The 20,351-nt window shown below is 58.3% G+C and overlaps 7 protein-coding genes across 7 annotated transcripts; 3 read left to right on the top strand and 4 right to left on the bottom strand.

Annotated features, from left to right (window-relative positions):
* Positions 1 to 877: 877 nt before the first annotated feature.
* Positions 878 to 2,254, top strand: JDV02_000146 (uncharacterized protein). The gene is made up of 2 exons (XM_047980921.1): positions 878 to 1,604; positions 1,709 to 2,254. Exons 1-2 carry the CDS (start codon positions 1,548 to 1,550, stop codon positions 2,051 to 2,053), a joined length of 402 nt encoding a protein of 133 aa, XP_047836879.1. The 5' UTR covers positions 878 to 1,547; the 3' UTR covers positions 2,054 to 2,254.
* Positions 2,255 to 4,790: 2,536 nt separating this feature from the next.
* On the top strand, positions 4,791 to 5,652 carry PSF2 (DNA replication protein psf2; the record flags this gene model as incomplete). The annotated part of the gene is made up of 2 exons (XM_047980920.1): positions 4,791 to 4,904; positions 4,978 to 5,652. 2 exons carry the CDS (start codon positions 4,791 to 4,793, stop codon positions 5,650 to 5,652), a joined length of 789 nt encoding a protein of 262 aa, XP_047836878.1.
* Positions 5,653 to 5,874: 222 nt separating this feature from the next.
* On the bottom strand, positions 5,875 to 8,352 carry JDV02_000144 (uncharacterized protein; the record flags this gene model as incomplete). The annotated part of the gene is made up of 1 exon (XM_047980919.1): positions 5,875 to 8,352. One exon carries the CDS (start codon positions 8,350 to 8,352, stop codon positions 5,875 to 5,877), a length of 2,478 nt encoding a protein of 825 aa, XP_047836877.1.
* A 723-nt stretch (positions 8,353 to 9,075) lies between these two features.
* JDV02_000143 (uncharacterized protein) lies at positions 9,076 to 11,230 on the bottom strand. Its single transcript, XM_047980918.1, has 2 exons — positions 10,908 to 11,230; positions 9,076 to 10,775 (listed from the first exon to the last, which is right to left on the bottom strand). The coding sequence occupies exons 1-2, from the start codon at positions 11,050 to 11,052 to the stop codon at positions 9,406 to 9,408; spliced, it is 1,515 nt and encodes a 504-aa protein (XP_047836876.1). The 5' UTR covers positions 11,053 to 11,230; the 3' UTR covers positions 9,076 to 9,405.
* Positions 11,231 to 13,848: 2,618 nt separating this feature from the next.
* LAP1 (Bacterial leucyl aminopeptidase) lies at positions 13,849 to 15,515 on the bottom strand. Its single transcript, XM_047980917.1, has 3 exons — positions 15,102 to 15,515; positions 14,306 to 15,043; positions 13,849 to 14,236 (listed from the first exon to the last, which is right to left on the bottom strand). Exons 1-3 carry the CDS (start codon positions 15,297 to 15,299, stop codon positions 13,970 to 13,972), a joined length of 1,203 nt encoding a protein of 400 aa, XP_047836875.1. The 5' UTR covers positions 15,300 to 15,515; the 3' UTR covers positions 13,849 to 13,969.
* A 266-nt stretch (positions 15,516 to 15,781) lies between these two features.
* JDV02_000141 (uncharacterized protein) lies at positions 15,782 to 18,561 on the bottom strand. The gene is made up of 2 exons (XM_047980916.1): positions 17,943 to 18,561; positions 15,782 to 17,851 (listed from the first exon to the last, which is right to left on the bottom strand). Exons 1-2 carry the CDS (start codon positions 18,326 to 18,328, stop codon positions 17,050 to 17,052), a joined length of 1,188 nt encoding a protein of 395 aa, XP_047836874.1. The 5' UTR covers positions 18,329 to 18,561; the 3' UTR covers positions 15,782 to 17,049.
* A 623-nt stretch (positions 18,562 to 19,184) lies between these two features.
* JDV02_000140 (uncharacterized protein) lies at positions 19,185 to 19,448 on the top strand (the record flags this gene model as incomplete). The annotated part of the gene is made up of 1 exon (XM_047980915.1): positions 19,185 to 19,448. The coding sequence occupies one exon, from the start codon at positions 19,185 to 19,187 to the stop codon at positions 19,446 to 19,448; it is 264 nt and encodes an 87-aa protein (XP_047836873.1).
* Positions 19,449 to 20,351: the final 903 nt, after the last annotated feature.

The raw sequence follows: 20,351 nt of genomic DNA, 5'->3' as shown, positions 1-20,351 counted from the left end.
GCAGGCAATCCGTGAAGAATGGCGACCAACTCGGCTAGTGAGGCTAGATGCCGCGCCCATGAGTCCCCACTATCCCCCAGGTGTCGTATCATCACCATCGTCATCATCATCATTCATCATCACCACCACCACCACCACCATCATCCACGTCGGTCGTCGCACGCAGCGAGCCCGCGCGGCCGGGCGACCGACGGGATGCACGCCATCGGCCTTGTCTGATATCAAGGGGCGAGCGGCGGCGACTGTGTGTAGGAACTGGCCTGCAGGCCCCATGGCATGGGGCCGACTTGCATCATGTGCGGCGGCCGCTGTGCTGCTCTGCCCCTGCGCTCCCGGAGGGTTTGGACGCGCCGGGCGGTCCGCCGTTTTGTCGGCGACGAGAGCACTGCCACGCCGCGGCATGGCGGTGAAGCGCCGTCAGCCGGTGACTTGATCGTGGAGCATCAATGGAGCACCAGCACATGGGAGTGGAGCTTGCGGCAGGGCGGCTCGCAGCGGGTGTCGCGCCGACGCCCCCCGGCAACTGCTATAGGTAGGTAAGCTACCTACAGTCCAGTCCAGTCCACTGCGGGCAGTTCAGTGCAGTTGGGCAGTCCACTGCAGTCCACTGCAGTCCACTGCATCCACTGCGGCCTGCAGTCCATCCGTCCCTCGTCACTCCATGCCAGTACCAAACAATTGAGGCTCATCCATGGATCCGTTCCACTTCACACACGCATCCCCCCCTTCTTTCACCTTTCCCCCACCACGGAATGCCGACATGCATGCGGGCCCGCACGCCGGGGTTCTTGCTTGAGCCGACTATCGTCCCGCCATTTCGGCGTCGCCGACGCGGGCCGCCGCCGCCTGCTAGCGTTTCCTGGGACTCATGGCGCGAACGGCGGCCGAGGCACGGCCGCTCCGTCGCGCGCGCGGGCGGCTCATCTGGACGAGACAGACGGACAGACGGACGGACGGGGCGCGGGCGCCGTTCACATGAAGAGCCAAATATAAAGAAATGCCACCCCCGCCGCCGCCCCTTCCAGATCAGGAAGCAAGATTCAATCGCGATTGCCAGACGCCGACCGACGCCGTTATATCTGACCTCACCTCTCATTCTATGTGTAATGCGATGGTGACGCATGTCAGGCGGCCTCCTGACGATGGCCAGGCAGGCTCATCGTGCGCCCCCAAACCCTCCGACTTTGTACGAGCGCTTGGGGTTCTCGCGGCGTCGTGCGCGTGCCTCGCGATAAATGTGCGTCACATCTACGATGAGCTCTGATAGCCCGATCTGTACAGTATACGTATTGGTAATGCGGTCGCCTTGGAGAACCCCTCTTTAGACAACTGCTCGGCCAAATGCTGAAACACTTGCGTTATGAGATGAGGGATTTGCCACGTAGGGCCGATGTAGTTCGGCCTGCTCGAGGGCAAGCATCAATGGTTATATATCGTGAACCAGGGCCCAACAAAATCCAATCTTCACATCAATCTACGAGGAACTGCCAGACTGGCACTGCAGTCGCCCACGTACGCCGTTCGACTTGAAGCAGCCCAGCCCCAACATGCCCGGCGAACCCAAAGCCCAGAAAGTGGAGCGGACACACGTCATATTGCACGGTGTAAGTTTCTTCCACGGCCTTATATTGTCTGGGACCATGCCTCTCAACATGAGTTACACCCGTGGGGAGTCCGTCCTCTGACACCTCCTGGCACTTGTTCAAAGCATTGCAAGGTCGACACGCAAAAATGCCACGCCCCGCAGTTTGGGCCGCACGTCGAGCTCGGCATCCCTCGGAGACCTGTTATTAAAGCGCCAGATTTGATCGCCAAGTGCAGCAGCGACCTGCCCCCTGACCACCCTTACATTCTTTTCCCAGAACGATTTTCGTATGCTCCAGTGAAGCCGGTACGTCCACCTTCTACGGCGTCCAGCACAAGTCCCTCCCCCTCCCTCAACTTCCTTGGCCCCTGCATACATACTCGACATGAGACTTTGGAAGTTGACAAAGACTCCCATCGGGTTTCAAGCAGTGCGCTTGGGACGGCAATCCATGTTACTACAACATGACGAGCAACAAGGCCTTTTGCTATTGAGAGATGCTTGGTTAGCATCGCCATGGAGAGCTAAACAGGAGCAATCTTCATGCACACGGGTCGCTGGTGTCACTGTATCTGCCTACCTACCTACCTCCCCAAGCTAGTAGCAAAGAATATCAGGCTCCCATATACTGTCTTGATTACAAGTCCCGTGCCTGGAGGCCGACGTCACCATGCAAATAAAAAGAAACGAGACCACCCCTCCCCCGTCAATCGTGCGTCGTGTGCAAGGCTCATGTGCCCTGCCATTGCATCCCACAGGCTCGGTCTAGAATCCCAGTCGGCGCCCGGCGGCAAGGCGCGAACGGTACCGCCAATGAAGCCAGGCGTAGGGGGGAAAGAAATGGTCTCGGCAGCCTGACCCAAAAGCAGCTCTCTCCCTCCCTCCATCTCTCCCTCTGATGATGGGCGCCGGTGGTGGCATGACCCCAAAAAAAGCAGCCCCAAGCACAGCCCATAGGAGGGGAGGGAAACATCAATGTCCAGCCGGCGTAGGGCTGAAGACGCCACGTCTTTACGCCGCAGGGATAGGCCTGCAGAAACGACAGGTCCTGGAGTCCTCCTGAGGCACCAAGCCACCAAGATCACGGGCCATGGGCTTGCTGCGGCGCTGTGATGGCGTCGGCCTTGAATTCGAGACGTTAACGTAGTATGGGGGACGAACGGCAAGTGCCGTCGCGTTGGGACGGAGTTGGAGCAGCGTTGTAATTTCTTTGAATTTTTTGAATTTTTTTAAAAAACAATAATTTGAGGCCAATGCCAAGTTCTGGGCAGCTCATAACTCCCCCAACGGAAACCTAGCAAAAGACAGGGGCCATCACCGAAAGGCCTTACTGCTAGTAGATGATACAGATTACAGACCCACGAGCTGGATTATATGGCATGAATCCTTCCCTGCAAGACATGTGCTGAGACGAATTGCCCGGATTGTCGAACAACATGAGCTTCCACGCGTCGCGTACTCTGTGGAAAGGCACTGGGCCCGGTCAGGCGGTTGCGTAATGATACGAAGCTATCGCAGCTTGTACTACATTAACCAGGAGAGGGCTGAGTAACACTAAAGTTCAAAAAATATTTACGTTCGTTTCAGCCCGTTGGTGCCTCCGTCTTTGCTAATTAGTTATGAAATCAAGTCAGTCTCGTCGGCTGGTGACGTCGTCTTGTAAATTTATATGTAGGTCGGGCGACAACCCCAGACACGGTGCTTGCGCGTCCTGTATGGCATTAACTAAAACTTACGGCATGTGTCACATAACGCGTCATATCATTGAAATTTATGTAGTTCACCTGATCAGAATCAGCTCCAAGTCATCACCTAATGCATTGTTTCATCTAGACGTCAGTGCGTTTCTATTCGACAGCTGTTGCTAAGCCCTGAATAATCCATGTCTCTAGCGGCTGGACCATCTCCGGCGGCCACGTCTTCCCAATATCTATATAACATTCATGGAAGGAACGCGGTGCGGCTTGCACGTTCCCTGAGTACTTGTTACGTGTAAAGATGAGGCCGCTGGTAACGCCAGCCTTTGTTGCGTTTCTCGCCATAGCCATTGCCAACCCCGCACCCGCAGATGAGCAACTTGCTGCGTTGCTAGAGTCCTTGGCAGAAGTCAATCGACAAGTGCGGGGTGCGAGTAGCTACCATCTGCTACCTGATTCACAGAGAGTACAGTACTGATGCGCGTCCTGTAGACCTGCGATCCGAAAACAAGCGTCTGCACTGCGACTTACTATGACCTCGGTCCGTCTAATGGAGGTACCGCGCCTTTGAAATACCCCGTGGACGTGGAAAGATGGTGTTCTAATCGTGTACGTGTTCCTGGGCAAACATTCACCGTGTTCCCCGCGCAACAAACGGCCCCCAGGGAACTGACCGCCAGATGCTCTAGTGCCGATCTATAAAAGCCCCCTGTGTGGTTGAAAGAGTGGAGTCGCAATTGGCTCCGGATGAGAAGCGCTGCCATATGCGCGCGCCGAGTGCAGACATCCTTTTATCAAATATCCCCATTCATTTACATGAAGGCAACTGGGGTATGACTTTGACATTTAATAAAAAAAAATAATGAACCCTTGTTCCTGTGTCAAACTGATTATTGACGCTGATGGAGGAGTCAAGTGGTTTCCATGCTGGGCGTTGATGACTGGGCTGCCATCAACTCTGGTAGCTACCCTTCTTCGTTTCTCGTCCTGAAGCCCTGTGTGCAAAGTCCGACAGTATGAGGTTGCCAGCAACAACTTCCCCATCTCGTCAAACCTGAACCAGCGTTTCGTCAACGCGCATAACCACAGTATATGTTTTTGGTAAAGCTGACGAACATTGATAGAGAAAGCTGTGACCGTTCTCCGACAAGCTTTGGGAGGCTTGATGTCACCGCCTTGGGGATAGTTTCTCCTCAACGTTTTTCATTACTTAGGATACCTGTCTATGTGTTCGGGCTATGACATGCATAATCTCTTAGTATTTTGGCTATGACTGCAGCAGGTTGAGGAGCTCAATTTTATGCTATCGGGTAGGCTGGGCTCACTTGGTGGTGCGCACAGGCTATAATAGGGAGCTCCAGTCCGGCTTGGAGTGGGGTCGAAAAGGAAGTCCAACGGAGGGGGGCCATCCGTTCCCTCCTCGGCGGCACCTGATGGTCGCAACTACTCACCAAACTCTGCTTCGTCCGCCAGCAGCCAAGTTTCCGCCTTCCGAGCCGTTACTCACAATGGCGCTGCCTCTGCCGCCGGGCCTTGTGCCCTCTGAGGTTGGATTTCTTTGCGAGATGGAGCTCGTCACCGTGGTCCCGCGACAGCGTCTCGAGCCCATTGCCCTGCTCTCCGTAAGCGCGTCTCCGTCGCGTCTTCTCGTCCTCCCAAGCCCTCGTCCTTCTGTGACTAACCTCGGCGAGACAGGGCGAGACTCCGACGCTGCGGCCCCCGCACCGGGCAAATATCCCGCTCTGGCTCGCTCTCCTTCTCAAAAAGCAGCGGCGCGCCAACATCGTCGCCCCTCCCTGGCTGCACCCGGACTCCCTTCGCGACATCATCCACCACGAGACGAAGATTGACACCAAGGGCTGGGCACCGCCGCCTCCGCCGCCCGCGCGCGGGGACGCCCGCGGTAATGCGCGCCGCTACGGCCAGGGTGCTAGAGACGGCCAAGATGGCCAATTGGGCGTTGATGAGAGGGTCTTGTCGCCGCCCTTCCTCCCCTCGTGCACGTCCGATGCCCCCGTCGGCGCCCTGCCCTATCACTGGTTCGAGCTCGCCGAGATGCTCCTCGCCCATGCCGCCGACGATGTACCCGCCGCTGCCGAGGTCCGTTCCCTGCTGCGCGACCTGCAAGAGGTGCGCGCCGCGAAGATGCGTGCCAGCACGGCCCAGCTCGAGGTTGGCGTGGACGGAGTCATGAGCCTCCGCGGTGTCGGCGCCATGGAGCTCGCTGAAAGTCGGGGATTCGTCATCGGCGTCGTCGAGGGCGTGCGTAAGATTGGGTCCAGCGCCGAGGCGGTACGCCGCGAGGAAGAGGAGGAGCACGGTGGACGGGGCGACGATGACGAGCCGAGTGATGACGACATGGGTCTGTGAAGACCGATGCATGACGAGGGAATTGTTTATGGAGGACTCGACTATCGATATCACGATGCTACGACGGCAACTCTTTCCGTTGCTTTCTGTTGATCTGTCTCTCCAACGCTTTACACCCATACAAGTATGTGCCCTTGCATTACCCAGCCTCTCAGGCGCCTTAACGCACCAACTAACACGAGGCTGAAACAAGATGCTACAGGTGCCACCTCAGATAGGTGCCTACTTTTTCGCCTGGGCACCGGAGTGCGGACCAGGTCCGACGAGCTTGGCATTGGGTGTCCCGGCGGTTGCTCCCGACTTGGTACCGGCGGCCCGGACACTGCCCGCTGGAACTGCTGGAGCCAAGTTTTTACCAGCGACTGGCGCTGCGCAGCCCTTATTGCCGCTGGGTGGCAGGCTTCCACTTGGGACAGAAGGCGCTTTCCCCTTTGCGACGGCCGGTGTAGTGCCTTTGCCGACGAGTTGTCCTATTCCCTTACCGGCGGTGGGAGGCGTGGTCCCCTTGCCGCCGGCGGCCGTGGCATTCTTACCGACTACTGGCGGTGCAACCGCCTTGCCTACGACAGGCGTGGTTCCCTTGACAGCAACGGTCTTCAAGGCTCCTTTATCGGCGACTGAGAGCGTGGCTACCTTGCCAGAGATAGGAGGTGCGGTCCCCTTCACAGCGGCGGGCGCGGTTCCTTTGACGCCGACGGGCTGCATAGCTCCTTTGTTGGCGAGGGCGGGCGTATTCCCCTTGCCGGCAACTGGCTGTACTGCCCCCTTACCAGCCGCGGGTGTGTTTTCTTTGACGCCAATGGGCAGTGCAGTCCTCTTACCGGCGGTGGGCATGGTTCCTTTGACGCCAACGGGCTGCGCGGCTCCCTTGCCGGCAGCAAGACCCGTTGGACCCTTGGCGACAACTGGCTGTGCGCTTCCTTTACGAGCTGCGGGCATGGTTCCCTTCACGGCGACGGATTGTACACCTCCCTTACCGGCAGTAAGAGCCGTTGTTTCTTTACCGGGGGCTGGCTGTGCGCTACCATTGCCAGCGGCGGGCGGCGATGCTCCCTTACCGCCAAAGAGCTGCATCAGGCCCTTACTAGCGGCAGGTGGCGCGGCTCCCTTACCGGCGACTGACTCCGTGATCGCCCTCCCGGCTGCGTGCGGCGTTGTTTTGTTATCGACGGCCGGCTTTGTCTTACCTTTGCCAGCGACGGGTGGCGTGATTCCCTTCCCAGCGACAGGCTGACTCACCCCGTTACCAACAGCAGGCGGCGTGGATACTTTACCGACAACGGGCTGTACGCTCTCTTTACCTGTGACTGGTGGAGTGGTCCCCTTTCTGGCGATGGTTTGGGCGGCGCTCTTGCCATCGACGGACTGTGCGGCATCTTTGACAGCAGCAGGCGGTGTATTACCTTTGCCAAAGGGCCAAAGTCTCCCAATACCCCCGGAAGACGAATTCTTATCGCCGCTGGATGATTCAGCATTCTTGCTGGCAGACGGTCCAACACCCTTGGTAGCGGTCGGTGTGATGCCATCGCCAACAACCGGCGTGGTGCCGTTACTGACGGTTGCTACCGTATCCTTGCCAGCGGGTGGCACCGTGTCCCTGCCGGCGAGCGGTAGCGTGCCTTTGCCAGCGATTGCTATCGTGCCCTTTCCAGCGGTCGGTGTAGTTCCCTTGGCAGCGGGTGGCACAGTGCTCTTGCCAGCGGCCGGGACTGGGCCCTTGATCGAGGCTGGTACAGGGCCCTTGTGGACGGGTGGTGGACTTCCGCGAATGCCACGAGGTGATTTCTTACCAGAATCGGCCGGTGCAGTTGCCTTGCCGAAGGGCCATAGCTTTCGCGGCTTAGATGCCTTGTGGATGGGCGACAGACTTCCACGCCGGACAGGAGGCACATTCTTACCGGCCATGGGCTGTGAGGCACCCTTGGCACCGGTCGGCGTAACTCCCTTGGGAACAGGTCGCGTGGAACGCTTAATGTTGGGAGACACAACTGCCGAGCCGACAGGCAGCACCTTTCCACCACCGATGGGTAAAGCCTTCGGAGTCCTCACCGCGGGCATAGCTCGAGCGCCAGGTGGCGGCGCCGCCCTACGGTTGGCGGGGGGCGGCATGGCGGTCCTAGGGCTCGGCATATTGTCGAGATCCATCTCGTCAGGATTCCGTGGTTTGCTCCGCGGGCCAAACCCGTTGCCCGTCTGGAATTGCGTGCGAATTGGTACGACACGCATTTTATCGGGACGTGGGGATTGCGTAGGCCGGGCTCCATTTTCCGACTTGGACGTTGTCAAGGGCACCACCACCTTACCATGGTCCTTGGGGCCAGTGCCCTTCGGCTCTAATCCCACTTTGGCGCTAATGGGATGCTGGCGAATTCTCGAAGCAGTGTCGTTTTTGTGCGGTGCGGGTTTGGGGCCACGCAAACTCGTGCCCTGGGGTACGTTCCTGAGCATTGCGGTATTGAAACCATACCTGGTTGCCAGCGCCTGGCTGGCGCGTCGAGCGAAAAAGTCCGGCCCTAGCTGCTGACAGACGTCGAAGAACGTGAGGGGGGCGGGATCCGGGGGCAGCGGCTCCTTGGGGCGACCTCGGTAGTCGAGGCCGGACATGAGGTATGGCGCGTCGGCGAGATGTGCACGGATGCGTGTGAAGCGCATGGCTGTCCCGAAGCGGCGCGGTCGTGTGGGCTTCTGGACGGCAGACATGGCGAGAGACTAGGCGTTTGTGATATGTCTTGTCGAGAGTGTGTTGAGCGAGTGTATTGACAACAGTGACGAAAATGAGAGTCTTGACAAAAGTGCCGAAAAGGTGAAAAGAGTGTGAGTTTCTTGCTCGTCTCTCATCTTGGGGAAGAAGAAAGTAGGGGGTTCAAATACGTCGAATGCAGTCCCTCTACTGATGGAGCGTCCGACTCGTTCATATCGCGTGTGTTTTCTGAGCACTCGTGTCCATGTACTGGCGAAGCATGTTCAGTCCTTGTGTCTGCCCTTGGGGGGGGCTATCATCCCGTACGTTGCACAAAGGGCAATGTTCTGATGGTGCGCGCAAGAGACAAAGCCGCGAGGAGCCAGACGGTGAACAGGAGTTTGAACAAAGTTAAAACACTTGCTGACCTGGGCTGGGACACTATATTCCTGACTGGAGACACGTTGTCACCAGAACGCTATCGACTTGGGCCGTCAACATGGGTTGGGATAGCAAGCGAATGCGAATGACGCACTTTCCCGCCAACGACGAGCCAAAGCTGCCCGGTGGGTAGAACAGGAAGGCGTGAAAGCCACGCAGATACACCAAACATGATTTGAACCCCTGCGACACGCGCGGCGAAGGGGGCTCGTGGTGCTGTAGCGCATAAGGTGACTGGGTATCAGCTACCGTGCGGACTTGCGAAAGAAGAAGCGATGCTTTGCCGGGGAGCATATCGTGGAGTGGGTTCGAGAATATTTGGTGTTCAAAACGCCGTCCGAATAGACAAGCCTATGCGAAATACAAATAAATCTCCTGCTCTGTTCTCCGTTGCTTCTCTTAGGGCGATGGCGTCTTCAAGCGTTGTGTACCTTCAGCGATCTCTGTTCGGACATGAACGATGAGACTAGCCAGGTAGCGCGAACAGGCGCTCAACGTAAAGTATGCCGCTATATTACCAGATTACCATATATACGCCGTTCTTAATACCCATCCAAATTGCCGCTGACCATATCCAAATGTTGTAACCCCCCCCCCCCTTCGTGCCTAGCCTTTCCCGATATTATTGCATGTTAGGGCTTCTGCGATACAAACCGGTCCTTGTGGGACTTGAACAGTTTGGAGCTATCGAGCAGCTTGCCCGAGTCAGACCTATAAAAGTCTACTTGTAGGTTTTGCGTGTCGAGGAAGCGGATGGTGGCGTAGCTAAAGGCGTCGTCGTACGCCCAGGCGTTGAGCGGGCCCTTCTTGCCAACGGCGCTCAGGCCCTCGATGCTGCCCGCGCCGCCGGCGATAATGTACATGGGCGCCTTGGGGTCGTTCATGCCGGCCTTGTCGGCGGTGCCGTTGAAGGCGGGGTAGAAGCGCTGTGAGTTGTGGACGTGGCCGAAGACGCCGAGGTCGACGCCGTACTTGTACATGAGGCCCTCAAAGGCCTTCTGGCAAGGCTTGCAGCCGCCGTCGCCGGTCGTGTACCACGGCCGGTGGCCGGCTACGATGACCCACGGCGTAATGGTGCGGTCGATGGACGCGAGGTCGGCCTCGAAGAACTCCAGCTGCTGGTTGCGAGCGCCAAAGGGGCCGGTCTTGAAGCCCTGCTCGCCGCCCTCCGCGTCGGGCGCGTCGGCGAAGTCCGTCTCGGTGTCGATCATGACGACGTGCACCATGCCGTACTCGAAGGAGAACCAAAAGGGCGGTTTGGCCAGCGCGGCGGCCTTGTTGGCGTTGACCTTGGCGGCGGCGTCTTCCGAGGTGGAGGAAAAGGCGGTGGGCATGAGGCCATTGCCGAAGCGGCTCATGAAGTCGGTGAAGTTCTTCTGGCCGGTGGGGCAACCCCGGTTTAGGGCCGGTAGCTCATTGCAGACGGCCTCGTGGTTTCCGGGGCTGACCATGTAGGGCTTGCGGCCGGCGATGGGGGCGAGCTGGTCGTAAAAGTTCTCGAGGATGGCCTGGAAGGCGTCCGTGCCATGTAAGACGTTGTGGGGGCGCAGGAACCAGTCGTCTGCGTAGCCGAGGTCGCCCGGGTGGATGACGAACTCGTAGTCGTCGATGGTCTGGGCGAGGCGGCCGATGGTGGTGTGATTGAGCGAGGGCTGGATGGAGGGGATGGTGTCGCGCTTGGAGTGGTCGCCCCTAATGGTGAAGCCGTCCTCGCCGTAGACGCCGAGGTCGATGACGGCGTTGATGGCGAAGGGCGTCTTGTCGCCGGCGACGCGCGGGCTCATGAACTGCTCGACGTTGGAGTTGGCCGACTCGATCTTGTAGTAGTAGACGGTGGCGGGATTGAGGTCCGTCAGGGTGACCGTGTGAGACCACGTCCGCGACGTGGGGTACGTGATGGAGCGATTGGTGCAGGCCTCCAGCTTTAGGGAGCCGGACAAGGTGCCGTACTTTACGCATGCCTTGTCAAGCTGCTTGTATGTGTTCCACGCTATGGAGACGGCTGTTGCAACGCATAAGACGAAGGACATGCCAAGTCAGCCACGTCAAGATCCAGATTTGAACTGCTGAGAGGGACGGGGAAAGGTGGGTATATTTTTTTTTCTTTTTCTTTTTGGCTTTGGTTTGCGCTTACCATTGGGCCCGTTGACGGCAATGCGCTCCTGCACCGGCGTCGACAAGTCGTTCGGCTTGGGCGGCAGTCGGGCCTTGGCGAGTGCATCGCCGACGAACAGCGCCGCCGCCACGAGGGTTCCGTAGAAAGAGATGACGGGGGCCATGATGGCGAAGGGGCGGGGCGGGGCGGGGCGAGGCGAGGTCACGCAGGAGGAGCAGAGACGAGAAGACAGGTCGACCGGCTTGGAGTGAGATGGCCTATATGGCTAGAGACAGAAGCATACTACCACGACGGCTGCTATGTTGTAGGCAAGTAGGTAGGGCGAAAGCAGTGCGGGAGGGGGAGATGGAGACGGAGATGGAGATGGAGATATAGGTTGAGAGTTTGAGCGAGAGAGTAACAGAGATAGCCCTGATATATACTCATACATACATACTAACGTTACTACACCAAGCAGCCATCACAGGCATTGCCATGTGCACGGCTTCGCTCAAGACACAGCCCGGGGCAGCCTCCGCGTCCGCCCGGACTTTTTCGAAAAACCCCGAGCTTGCTCGCTCGGGCCGGCCTGGATACCTCGCTTCATGTTGCCGCCCTCCTGCGCCGCCGGGTGAGCCCGGCCGTATGCGGGGGGCCTACCAACGTGACTGGCAGCTCCTAGTCAGTCCCCGTTTCCCCCCTTCCCGTCCCCTCCCATAAGCAGCGAGAGAGAGAGAGAAATAGAGAGAGGGAAATGAATAAAAAAAATGTTAAAAAAAAAGACGGGACGAGGGCGGCGCCGATCACTTCGGTTGCGTTGCATGGCGTGCGCGCACAGCGGGCGACAGACGACGTCCGGCGCACGCGTGGGAATATGGTGTACAACCATTGGCCCGGGGGAGGCCCACCGCTAAAAAAAGAGAAACCCACCTTCTCTTCCAATCTATCATCATCCCAAGTTTTTCCCCAAATGCCCTCAAACTACCCACTATCTAGCCCGTCCGTCCGGGCGGCCGGCGGCAGATGGCCGGCCAGGGGGCGCGCTACTCGTCTCCCGTCCTACTGCGCCTCACAGGTCGCTCACAAGGACGAGCAACGGGGGTAACGGGGTCCCTTCGTAATAAACAAGCAACTACTAACACCAACTTGGGGTATCCACTATCATGTTTGGTGAACTGCCTGCCTCTTCTGCCTGGTGCTGTGGCCCCCTCCCCGTCAGTGCGTGCTCTCACCAAGCAGTCGTCAGTTTCGTCCTCGTGGCGCACCCCATCCCTGCATGTCCCGTTTCTAAAAGGGTAAGTTTCCTGCTACGTATAATGCATCGGGCCATGGCCGCTGTGCATACTTTCCCGGCACGATAGTAAGAAAACTCGAGCGCGCCATGTTTCCGCAGTTTTGAAACAAGAGGCAAAGCCCCTCCTCCCCTCCTCCCCTCCTCCCCTTGCCTCCCTTTTTGCTCGGCAAAACCATCAAACAATCATCAAACATGAACTTTGCAATCCCTTCCGACTCCAGCAGTTCCCCCCCCCCCCCTCTCCCTCCCGCTCCCTCCCTCTCGCCTTCGGTATTGCAAGGCGTTAGTCGACCGGCAAGCGGGGGGTGCGTGCGGGCGGGCGGGGCCGCTGGGACTGCAAGTGGGTGGTGGCCTGCTCAGTGCCGGCAACCGGGAACGTGTCGAGTGAGCAGGGCCGCGGAGGGGAGCGATTACCATACCGACGGCCGCCATTCGCCAGCTGCAGATCAGTCAGGGCACTAATAACTTTCCGCTGCTTTTGACTCGACTTGATACTGGGCCTCGGGACGGATGTGCGCTGTGACCTCCCATTCAGGTCGTCCAACTCCGCGTCTAGGTGGTGGTGTTGGTGGTGCCAGATCGTCGTCCCGTCCTCCGGCGGATATGTATTAGATACTAATCAGAAAAGGGCTAATTCAGGACGTCGGTATCGCGGGCCTGTGCCGTTTCGGTGATACGAGACCGGGCATTTCACGAAGCGGGCGGGGTTTGAGGCACAAGAAATGCTGGGAGAAGGGCGGGCAAAATGCCATACACAATGCGACCTTCTACTATCGCAACTGTGATTGCCCTGTCGCGACAAGAGGCAAAGATGCCAAAGAAGATGGAAAAAGATAAGGAAGATCATCGCCCGTCTCAATGACGGGCTCGTAAGGACAGTGGGGCCAGCCTCCGTCCATCAATCGCTCTCTCGCTAGCCGTGCGACGCCAATCATCAGGCCGGCATGGTAGCTTCACACGCCAACACCAGACAGAAACATACAAGTGTGTGTCTGTGTGTGTGTGTTTGTAAACGGGTGCGCACGAGGCCTCGCGAAAAGGGTGTGGTGTGAAGCAGCGAGAGACCACCAGGCGCTCCCATCATCCCATGTACAGACTCCAGAGGCTAAAGGGAGGTCGCGGCGGGTCCCAGGGCTACATCGGTCGAAAGCCAGCATGTTTTGTTCCCGCCGCTCCCTGCGGGACAGTAACTGCCTTACTACTAATAGCCTGCATAACTCGGTAGCTATCTTGGGCCTTGCCGTATTCAGATGAACGCCTGATCTAATGCATCCGCCAACCCCCCCTAGCTGCCTGCCTGTTTAGGGACGCTCTTTCGAGGCGCATGCATGCGTACCGTACCGTACCGCACCGCCTATGGTGGTTTCGGACCCCCCTTGTAGCAGCTCGCTTGCGTAGAATCTTGCTAATCGAGTGACGGGCGGACGAATGGGCAGAAGACGGACGGCGTGCCTGCGCGATTGGTGAAGAACGACACCCGAGGCGTTGGGGCAGCAGACATCCAGACGTGGAAAGACGTCGACCGGCAATTGGGCAGGACCGCGGTTCGGCTTCATTCAAACTATAGCAGGCGAGCGGTTCGTATACCTTGCACACTCCGCGGGCAACTAACTTTTGTAACCACCAGACGCCAAGCTGTGAACGGGGCATCTACAATCACCAGCTAAGCTTCTCAAGAGGTAATATTCTATTCATACTGTCAAGCTTGCTACTTGCTGCCACCCTCCGCCGGCTCTCTCTCGGCTGCGCTGGTGATTGCTAACATTCGTGTCTAGGGGCGGCGCCACTGCTCTTCCATCTCTCGTCCTTACAGCTCACTCGGCTCCTCCTTCTGCTTGCCCTCAAAGTCGTGGAAGCCCAGCTCATACACGAGTCCAAGAGTCATGCGCGCATGCTCTAGCATGTGGTCAAACGACAGATACTTGATCAGGTCGTCCGTCGTGTGAATGTGCGGGTCCGAGTTCTCAAACGCCGACTCGATGACAAACGCAGACGGGTAGCCGGCCTTGGACGCCGATGCGTGATCGGAGCAGGCATACCCGCACTTGGTCTCGACCCAGGGAATGTTGCAGTACTGTGTGAGTGCACATCCGTCAGCAAGACCTTCTCTATCCGTGGGAGAGGCGGTCAGGGAAAAACTCACCTGTTCAATCACCGTCTTGATAAATTTGGTCAGGCCCGGATCGACATAGTCTACAATGACACCAACGCTCTCCGGGTCACCGGCATCCAGCGTTCCCTGCACATATCCCGTCATGTCCTGCTGCAGCATGGCCTTGACGTCGCGGTTGCTCTTCTCGTACGACTGGAAGATGTCTTGGCTGCCGAGCAGCCCACCCTCCTCGGCGCTGTACCAGTGGAACTCGATCGTGTTGGGCGCCTTGCCCTCGACCACGTCCTTGGATCCGAGGAGCGTGCGGAACACCTCCAGGATGGTCACGGTGCCGCTGCCGTCGTCATCGGCCCCGGGCGCGGCAAGGATGGACGGCAGCCAGAGGTTGGTCGAGTCCTGGTGCGCGCCGATGACAATGGTGCTGTTGCTCTGCCCCGGGATCGTGGCGATGACCGAGTGCTGCTTCCACGCGTGCGGGAAGCTCTCCGCGTGGACAGAGCCCTTCGCGCCCGCATCCTTGATGATATCATTGACCTTGGCCAGCACCCAGTCCGATGACTGCAGGCCGTAGTCGGACTTGTAGTAGCGCGTGTGGAAGCTCGTGAGCTTCTCAAGGTTCTGCTTCATGTGTTTCTTGTCGAGCTTTTTGGAAAGCTTGCCGACGGCATCCTGCCTGACGCATTTGCCCGGGAACGTGACGGGGGACGCGGCTCGCATATGCTTGCCGAGGTTGCGGGCGTTGGTAATGTCCATGAAGTTCTGGCCGTTCTATACACGGCGGGTCAGTATCGCGCAATGGCAAAACGAGCATTTGGAGCGATCGCACCCTCTTCATCCCCCACTTGTCCTCCTCGGTGACCCATTTCGTCTCGCCGGGAGACGTCTCGACCAGGAATTTGTCCGTGTTGGGGTGCAGCTCGACGTGCGCGTTGGCGGCGGCGGCGGCACGCTCGTGCGTCTCGAGGAAGCGAGCCGAGATGACCGGCACGCACGCGGCGAGCAGCGAGGTGTGGGAGAGCTTCATGTTGGGTAGAAGGCGACGACGGGGGCGATGATGATGAGGACGATGACGATGATGGAGGAGAGAGGTTGACCTCTTCGCTGGAGGCCAGCGCTAGCTGGGTGTCGCAGCCGGCCCCCCGAGTGTCAGACCAGGCGGTCGCGTCACAGCGCAAGCTGCCTAATCGGGTTGGGCTGGACCCCGCGTTCCGCTGTCCGTTGCTGATGACGACGACGCCACCGTCACAACATGGTGGGAATTTCATCCGACCTTTCGAAGGTTTTGGCTGTGATTATTTGGCGCTTCAGTCGGTGGTCAAGATATACGATTTATGACAAGAATCGCTACCAAGCTCACAGAAAACCCGGGTCGCCCTGCTGAGGAAAACGGAGGGTTTTACTGGGGATTGCCACTATCAATGGCTTCGATAACTGGGTGTCGCCCACAGAATGCAGCATCTGAGTTACAGAACCCTCAAATCTTTTGTATAGGAACTACCAAAAAATTGTCCGAATGCCAGAGCCAACTTGCAGATGCGCCGAGCAAGCCAAGACTCGCGCATGATGTACGTATATCCATGTGCCCATGCGAGCGCATCGTCAATGCCTACTTGCACGCGGGGCACTCGTCTTCCATGCGATCCATGAGATGAGCCGAACCTGGCGAAAGCGCTGCTACCTAGCGGCTGAAGAACGATGGAGGGCTGACGGCGCGGGCACGTAGCAGGCCAGCATGTCGGTACCAGCATCTAGACAAAACGGCTGTGGCCCGCACGGATAGCGCGAGGTCAACGGCAGCACTCGCGCTGGTAATTTGGCGACTTTGCACGCTGTATGTGCACGATGCTCCAGATCGAGTCCTTCGAAAACCAGGGGGTCCATCAATATAGGGTATTATACAACATCTATCGGTCGGTCCCTCTGGGGATGAAGAGAGCACACTATCATAAGCGTGCTGCCTCGGCGAAGACCGAACCTGCACCATCCGCTTGTACGTGTAGGTGTTATGACGCTGTCTTGAAGATCCAGAGATCACCGTCACCGTCACCGTCACCGTCACCGCCGCCGCCTCTCTCTGCAGTCAAGCTGCAGCTCACGACTCCCCAGAGAGCAGGAAAACAACTTCAGTCGGGGCAAAGGGAGACTTGACGATGCTGAACGCATGCGATAAGGGACGCGAGCACGCTCGAAACAGCACGCTTCTCATTCAAAGGCCCATAAACTCTTAGTGACAGACAGGTCGAGATCATGCTCCCATCGCTAATAGCAAGGAGGGTGGAGCAATTTGGAAACACTCTCTCCCTCCCCGGACAGGAGTCCCCCGCGATCCCGCCAATCTTCCGCATCGGCGGAAGGACCGCGTTCCGAGTAGATCAACCAAGCCACCGCGGCTGATGCGCGTTTCAAAACGTGACGCTTCTTGAGGAGGGGAGGGCCTGACTGCTGGTGCATCACGGCTGCTGAGCTGCGTCAATCATCATCTCGTGCAATGCTATGGCCATCCCGCCAGCGGTGCGGCCGCCAAGCGGCATTTCTAAATGCGATGCTGTCTGGAAGTAGTCGCTATGCCGTAGTGACGTCGCGTTGGTGAGGGGCAAAAAGAGTCAGGTCCTTGGAATGCGTCGTAGCCAGCTCGCGGCTTAGAACGGGTTATGTCGGACCTATGTCTCGGCAAACTCTGGTTCATGATGCCGCCAAAGACACAATCTTAAATGTTCATCGCCCGCTTGATCCGGGTTGATAGAAGATTCGCAAGCTCCATAGAGTCATGGTCTTCAGCCTTGCAAGTCGCGTCCGCTCTTTAGACACCTCCCTTTCCTGCCCACTTCCTGCCGAAGATACTCGAGGCGGTCCTCGTCCTGCTCGTCAAAGCCGAACGCGCCCTTCCAAAACCCGCAATCTATGTTTGGCGTCTCGCCGCGGGTCTTGACTTGTTCTTGAGCCGCACGGTCTACCGGTGGCAGGTTCTTGTTGCCTGACTGGGTGTCGATGATGCTGGGCCCGGGGACGTGGTGGAAGAGCTCCGGGTTGACCGTCCAGCAACGCAGTCCGTAGTCGCGGCAGCTGAGCAGGATCAAGACATCGTAAGCCTTGTAGCCCCCTTCGGATGGCTCCTTGCCTCCCCATTCTAGGATACGGCGCGCGCCCGCGCGTGAGAGCGCATAGCCAAAGGTGCAGAGCGGAAAGACGGAGCGGTGGACGAGGCGCGTGTATTCGTCGACGCCGAGATTCTTCATCAACGATTTCGTAAAGGGATGTAGGTTGTCAGAATGCGACATGGATGGGTCGATGAACGCCGTGTGTGGCGTCTTTTCGAGGTCTTTGGGCTTGACATGGCCATCTTTGAACTCGACGTCCATGCCATGCCAGTAGTCGCCGCAATGGCCCAGATAAAGCAGGTCCCAGCTACTCGGATCGCCGTATGGATACTTTCGCGCGTCAAGACGTCTCGATGTCCGGCCGAGGACCTGGCGCACGGCGGCGGACACGAGTGGTGCTTGAGTTGTGCGGAGCCGGATGTCCCAGTCGACGTCGTCCTCGAGAAACAAGGCGGTATCTGCTCCCGAGTCGAGGAACCTAGGTAGCGATAGAAAGCGTCAAAGGTTAGAGACGCACACAGGCCTTGAACAAGCGACGCGATTGCAAGGAGGTGCGGGTTTTCCCTTACTGTTGCAGAGCGTGTAGATGCCCGAGCCAAGCTAGCAGTGAGCCCTTGCTAATAGACGAATTATTTGCAAGTCTGAAGTTGCGCTCATCGGCTTCCGTCCAAACTGGCTGCTCGGGAATGGTGAACTGCAACTCGGTGACATTGGCCGCCTGGATGATGCCCTTGCGACGCGCCGACCCTCGCTGCGAGATGACATAGATTTGACCGAAGCCAAGCGTAGCATTGCTGCTGGATGCCACAATGCCATCGTTCGACCCATCACCGCCCTCTATCCGGAAGAAGGACAGCAGCTGGCTTGACGTGAAGATCCAGACGACGAAGACGAGGAGGCACAGAGCTATCGCCCTGCCCGTGCGCAGCCGACGGTTGGCTTTGAGAAGCAGCATGTCGTCCTTTTGCTTTGGGTTGCGTCGTCCATGTCACGGCGGCGGCCAAAAAGAGGAGCTGGAAAGGGCCAGGTTTAACAAATTGCACGCTCGCTGCCTTGCAGCCTCCCCAGATCCTTCCGCCCGGCGGCACTGATTTACGCGCGACCTGAGGCCACGCACCCAGCCAGCCAGCCAGCCCGTCACATGGCGGCAAGCAGGCTTGGCAAATCATGCAGATTTGGAAGAACAAGGGCTGCCTGCTGGTACACTTCCAGGGCAGGGCTGTCGTTCCGGTGGCTGCTGGCGGCTGGCGGCATGCTCCTCTCCTGAGTCCCATCATGCCGCCGCTAGGTACCTAGTACACAGTAAATCGCGCACAGTGCCCTCCAAAACCACTATATAGCGTCACATTGTGGGAGATTTCTCGTCCCGTTGTCAGCAAGCACCACCAGCACCACAAGCCGGGGGGGTTGGATGGATGGTGGGATCCACGCATGTCCGGACACGGTGATGGGGGGACACGATGTTGCCAGGGGTCCTGGGCGCCGTGGGTGGCGTCTCAAGCCAACAGGCGGCCGGGACGGACCAACAACAGCGCTTATCCCCAAGCCGGTCGACCTCCTGCAGGCGACTTCTTGTTTGCGTCAGAATGAGCGCCTCTGTTGGAGCCTGGGCCCTCGGGGGCGGCTGAAAGAGTCCAGTGACTCGAAATTGAGTGTGCGTACATATAATTGCCTGTCGACCACCTTTCATCCGTCCGTCCCACCCCGGCTCTAGTAACAGTTGTCCAGATCAGATCGCCACGAATTCGCGGAAGTAAGCGGCGAACGATTCCACACGCCCGTCAGCCAGCAGCCCTCGTCTCAGCAAAACCATGCTCGCGGCCAAGGCGGGCCAGAGCCACTTCCTCGCTGCCGTGCTCATCCTCGCCCTTTCGTGCGCGGCAGTGCGCGCCGCCGGCGCCGTCGTCGTCCCTGCACCCGACGAAGTCATCAAACCGATCGACGAGACGACGAACAAGCAAAATCCGGGACAGACATGCGCTGCGTATTATCGGATCGACGATGTCACCGAGATTAACGACGAAATAAGGCGATGTCTGATACCCCGTGAGGCTGGAAACAATCCAAGACAATGAAGGGGGGGGCCTGGCTGGCTATCTGGCTGGACGAGAGAGCACGAGCGACTTGCATTTTCTTCGTCAGATTTGAGCAAAAGCGCAGATGCGGTTTCGGGAGTTTCGGCAAACCACATGGTGTACAAATTGAGGAACAACTCGGCCTGGCAGGGTGATACGATACATGGGCTCTGAGCTCCAGGGCGGCGGTGGCGCGCGTCGCTCCAACATAACGTGCAATGCGCGCTTACAAACGTTAATATATTCGTACCATCGGCATCTGCTCGGCATAACGCAGTCGTGGTCCTGAGGTTGCGGCCTAGGTGGTGCCTATGTCGGTTGATACGCCTGAGTTCAACACTGCAGCTGCCAGAAATGTTGCGACCACAACGGCATAAAATCAATGTCGGTGGGGCACTGTGCGCGACGTTGGAGTAACCTTCACGAGAGCACGGCACATTATTGCGGCGACAGGTGTGGTCATTGGGAGGGTTTGCTTGCCTGCGACAGCATCTGTAGCGTATCTATTCGCTGCAAGCCGCGGGTAAAGTACGAAAGGACTGTCGCAGGGCCATGGCTAATGCCAGCCAGGCTCGTAGCTTTGAGGTGCGCATGAACTGACCGTCATTAGCCTCATGGGCACATCGAGGGGAGGACGAGGGTCAACGGCACGGAAGGGGCAAGGCTCGCGACGGGTGGCATCTCACACTCGCTCGCTCACGCGCGCCCGCCAGCCACCTTCGGCCGCTACTGCACGCACAGAACAGGGCAGACTTGGCACCTCCTCTGAGAGGGGTGTGTGTGTGTGGATCCATCTAATGGATCCCTCCAACCCGCTGGGCTGTTGGGCGCCAGCTGGGGTACGTACCTGCATGACGAGGAGATGGAGGGCCAACGCCAGGGCGATAGTCAGCCTGCGTCCAG

The sequence above is a fragment of the Purpureocillium takamizusanense genome, chromosome 1 (genome assembly GCF_022605165.1).
Source record: "Purpureocillium takamizusanense chromosome 1, complete sequence".
NCBI classification, from domain to species: Eukaryota; Fungi; Ascomycota; class Sordariomycetes; order Hypocreales; family Ophiocordycipitaceae; genus Purpureocillium; species Purpureocillium takamizusanense.
The sequence above is the reverse complement of the archived record's forward strand: the minus strand, read 5'-3'. Positions and strand labels throughout refer to the sequence as shown.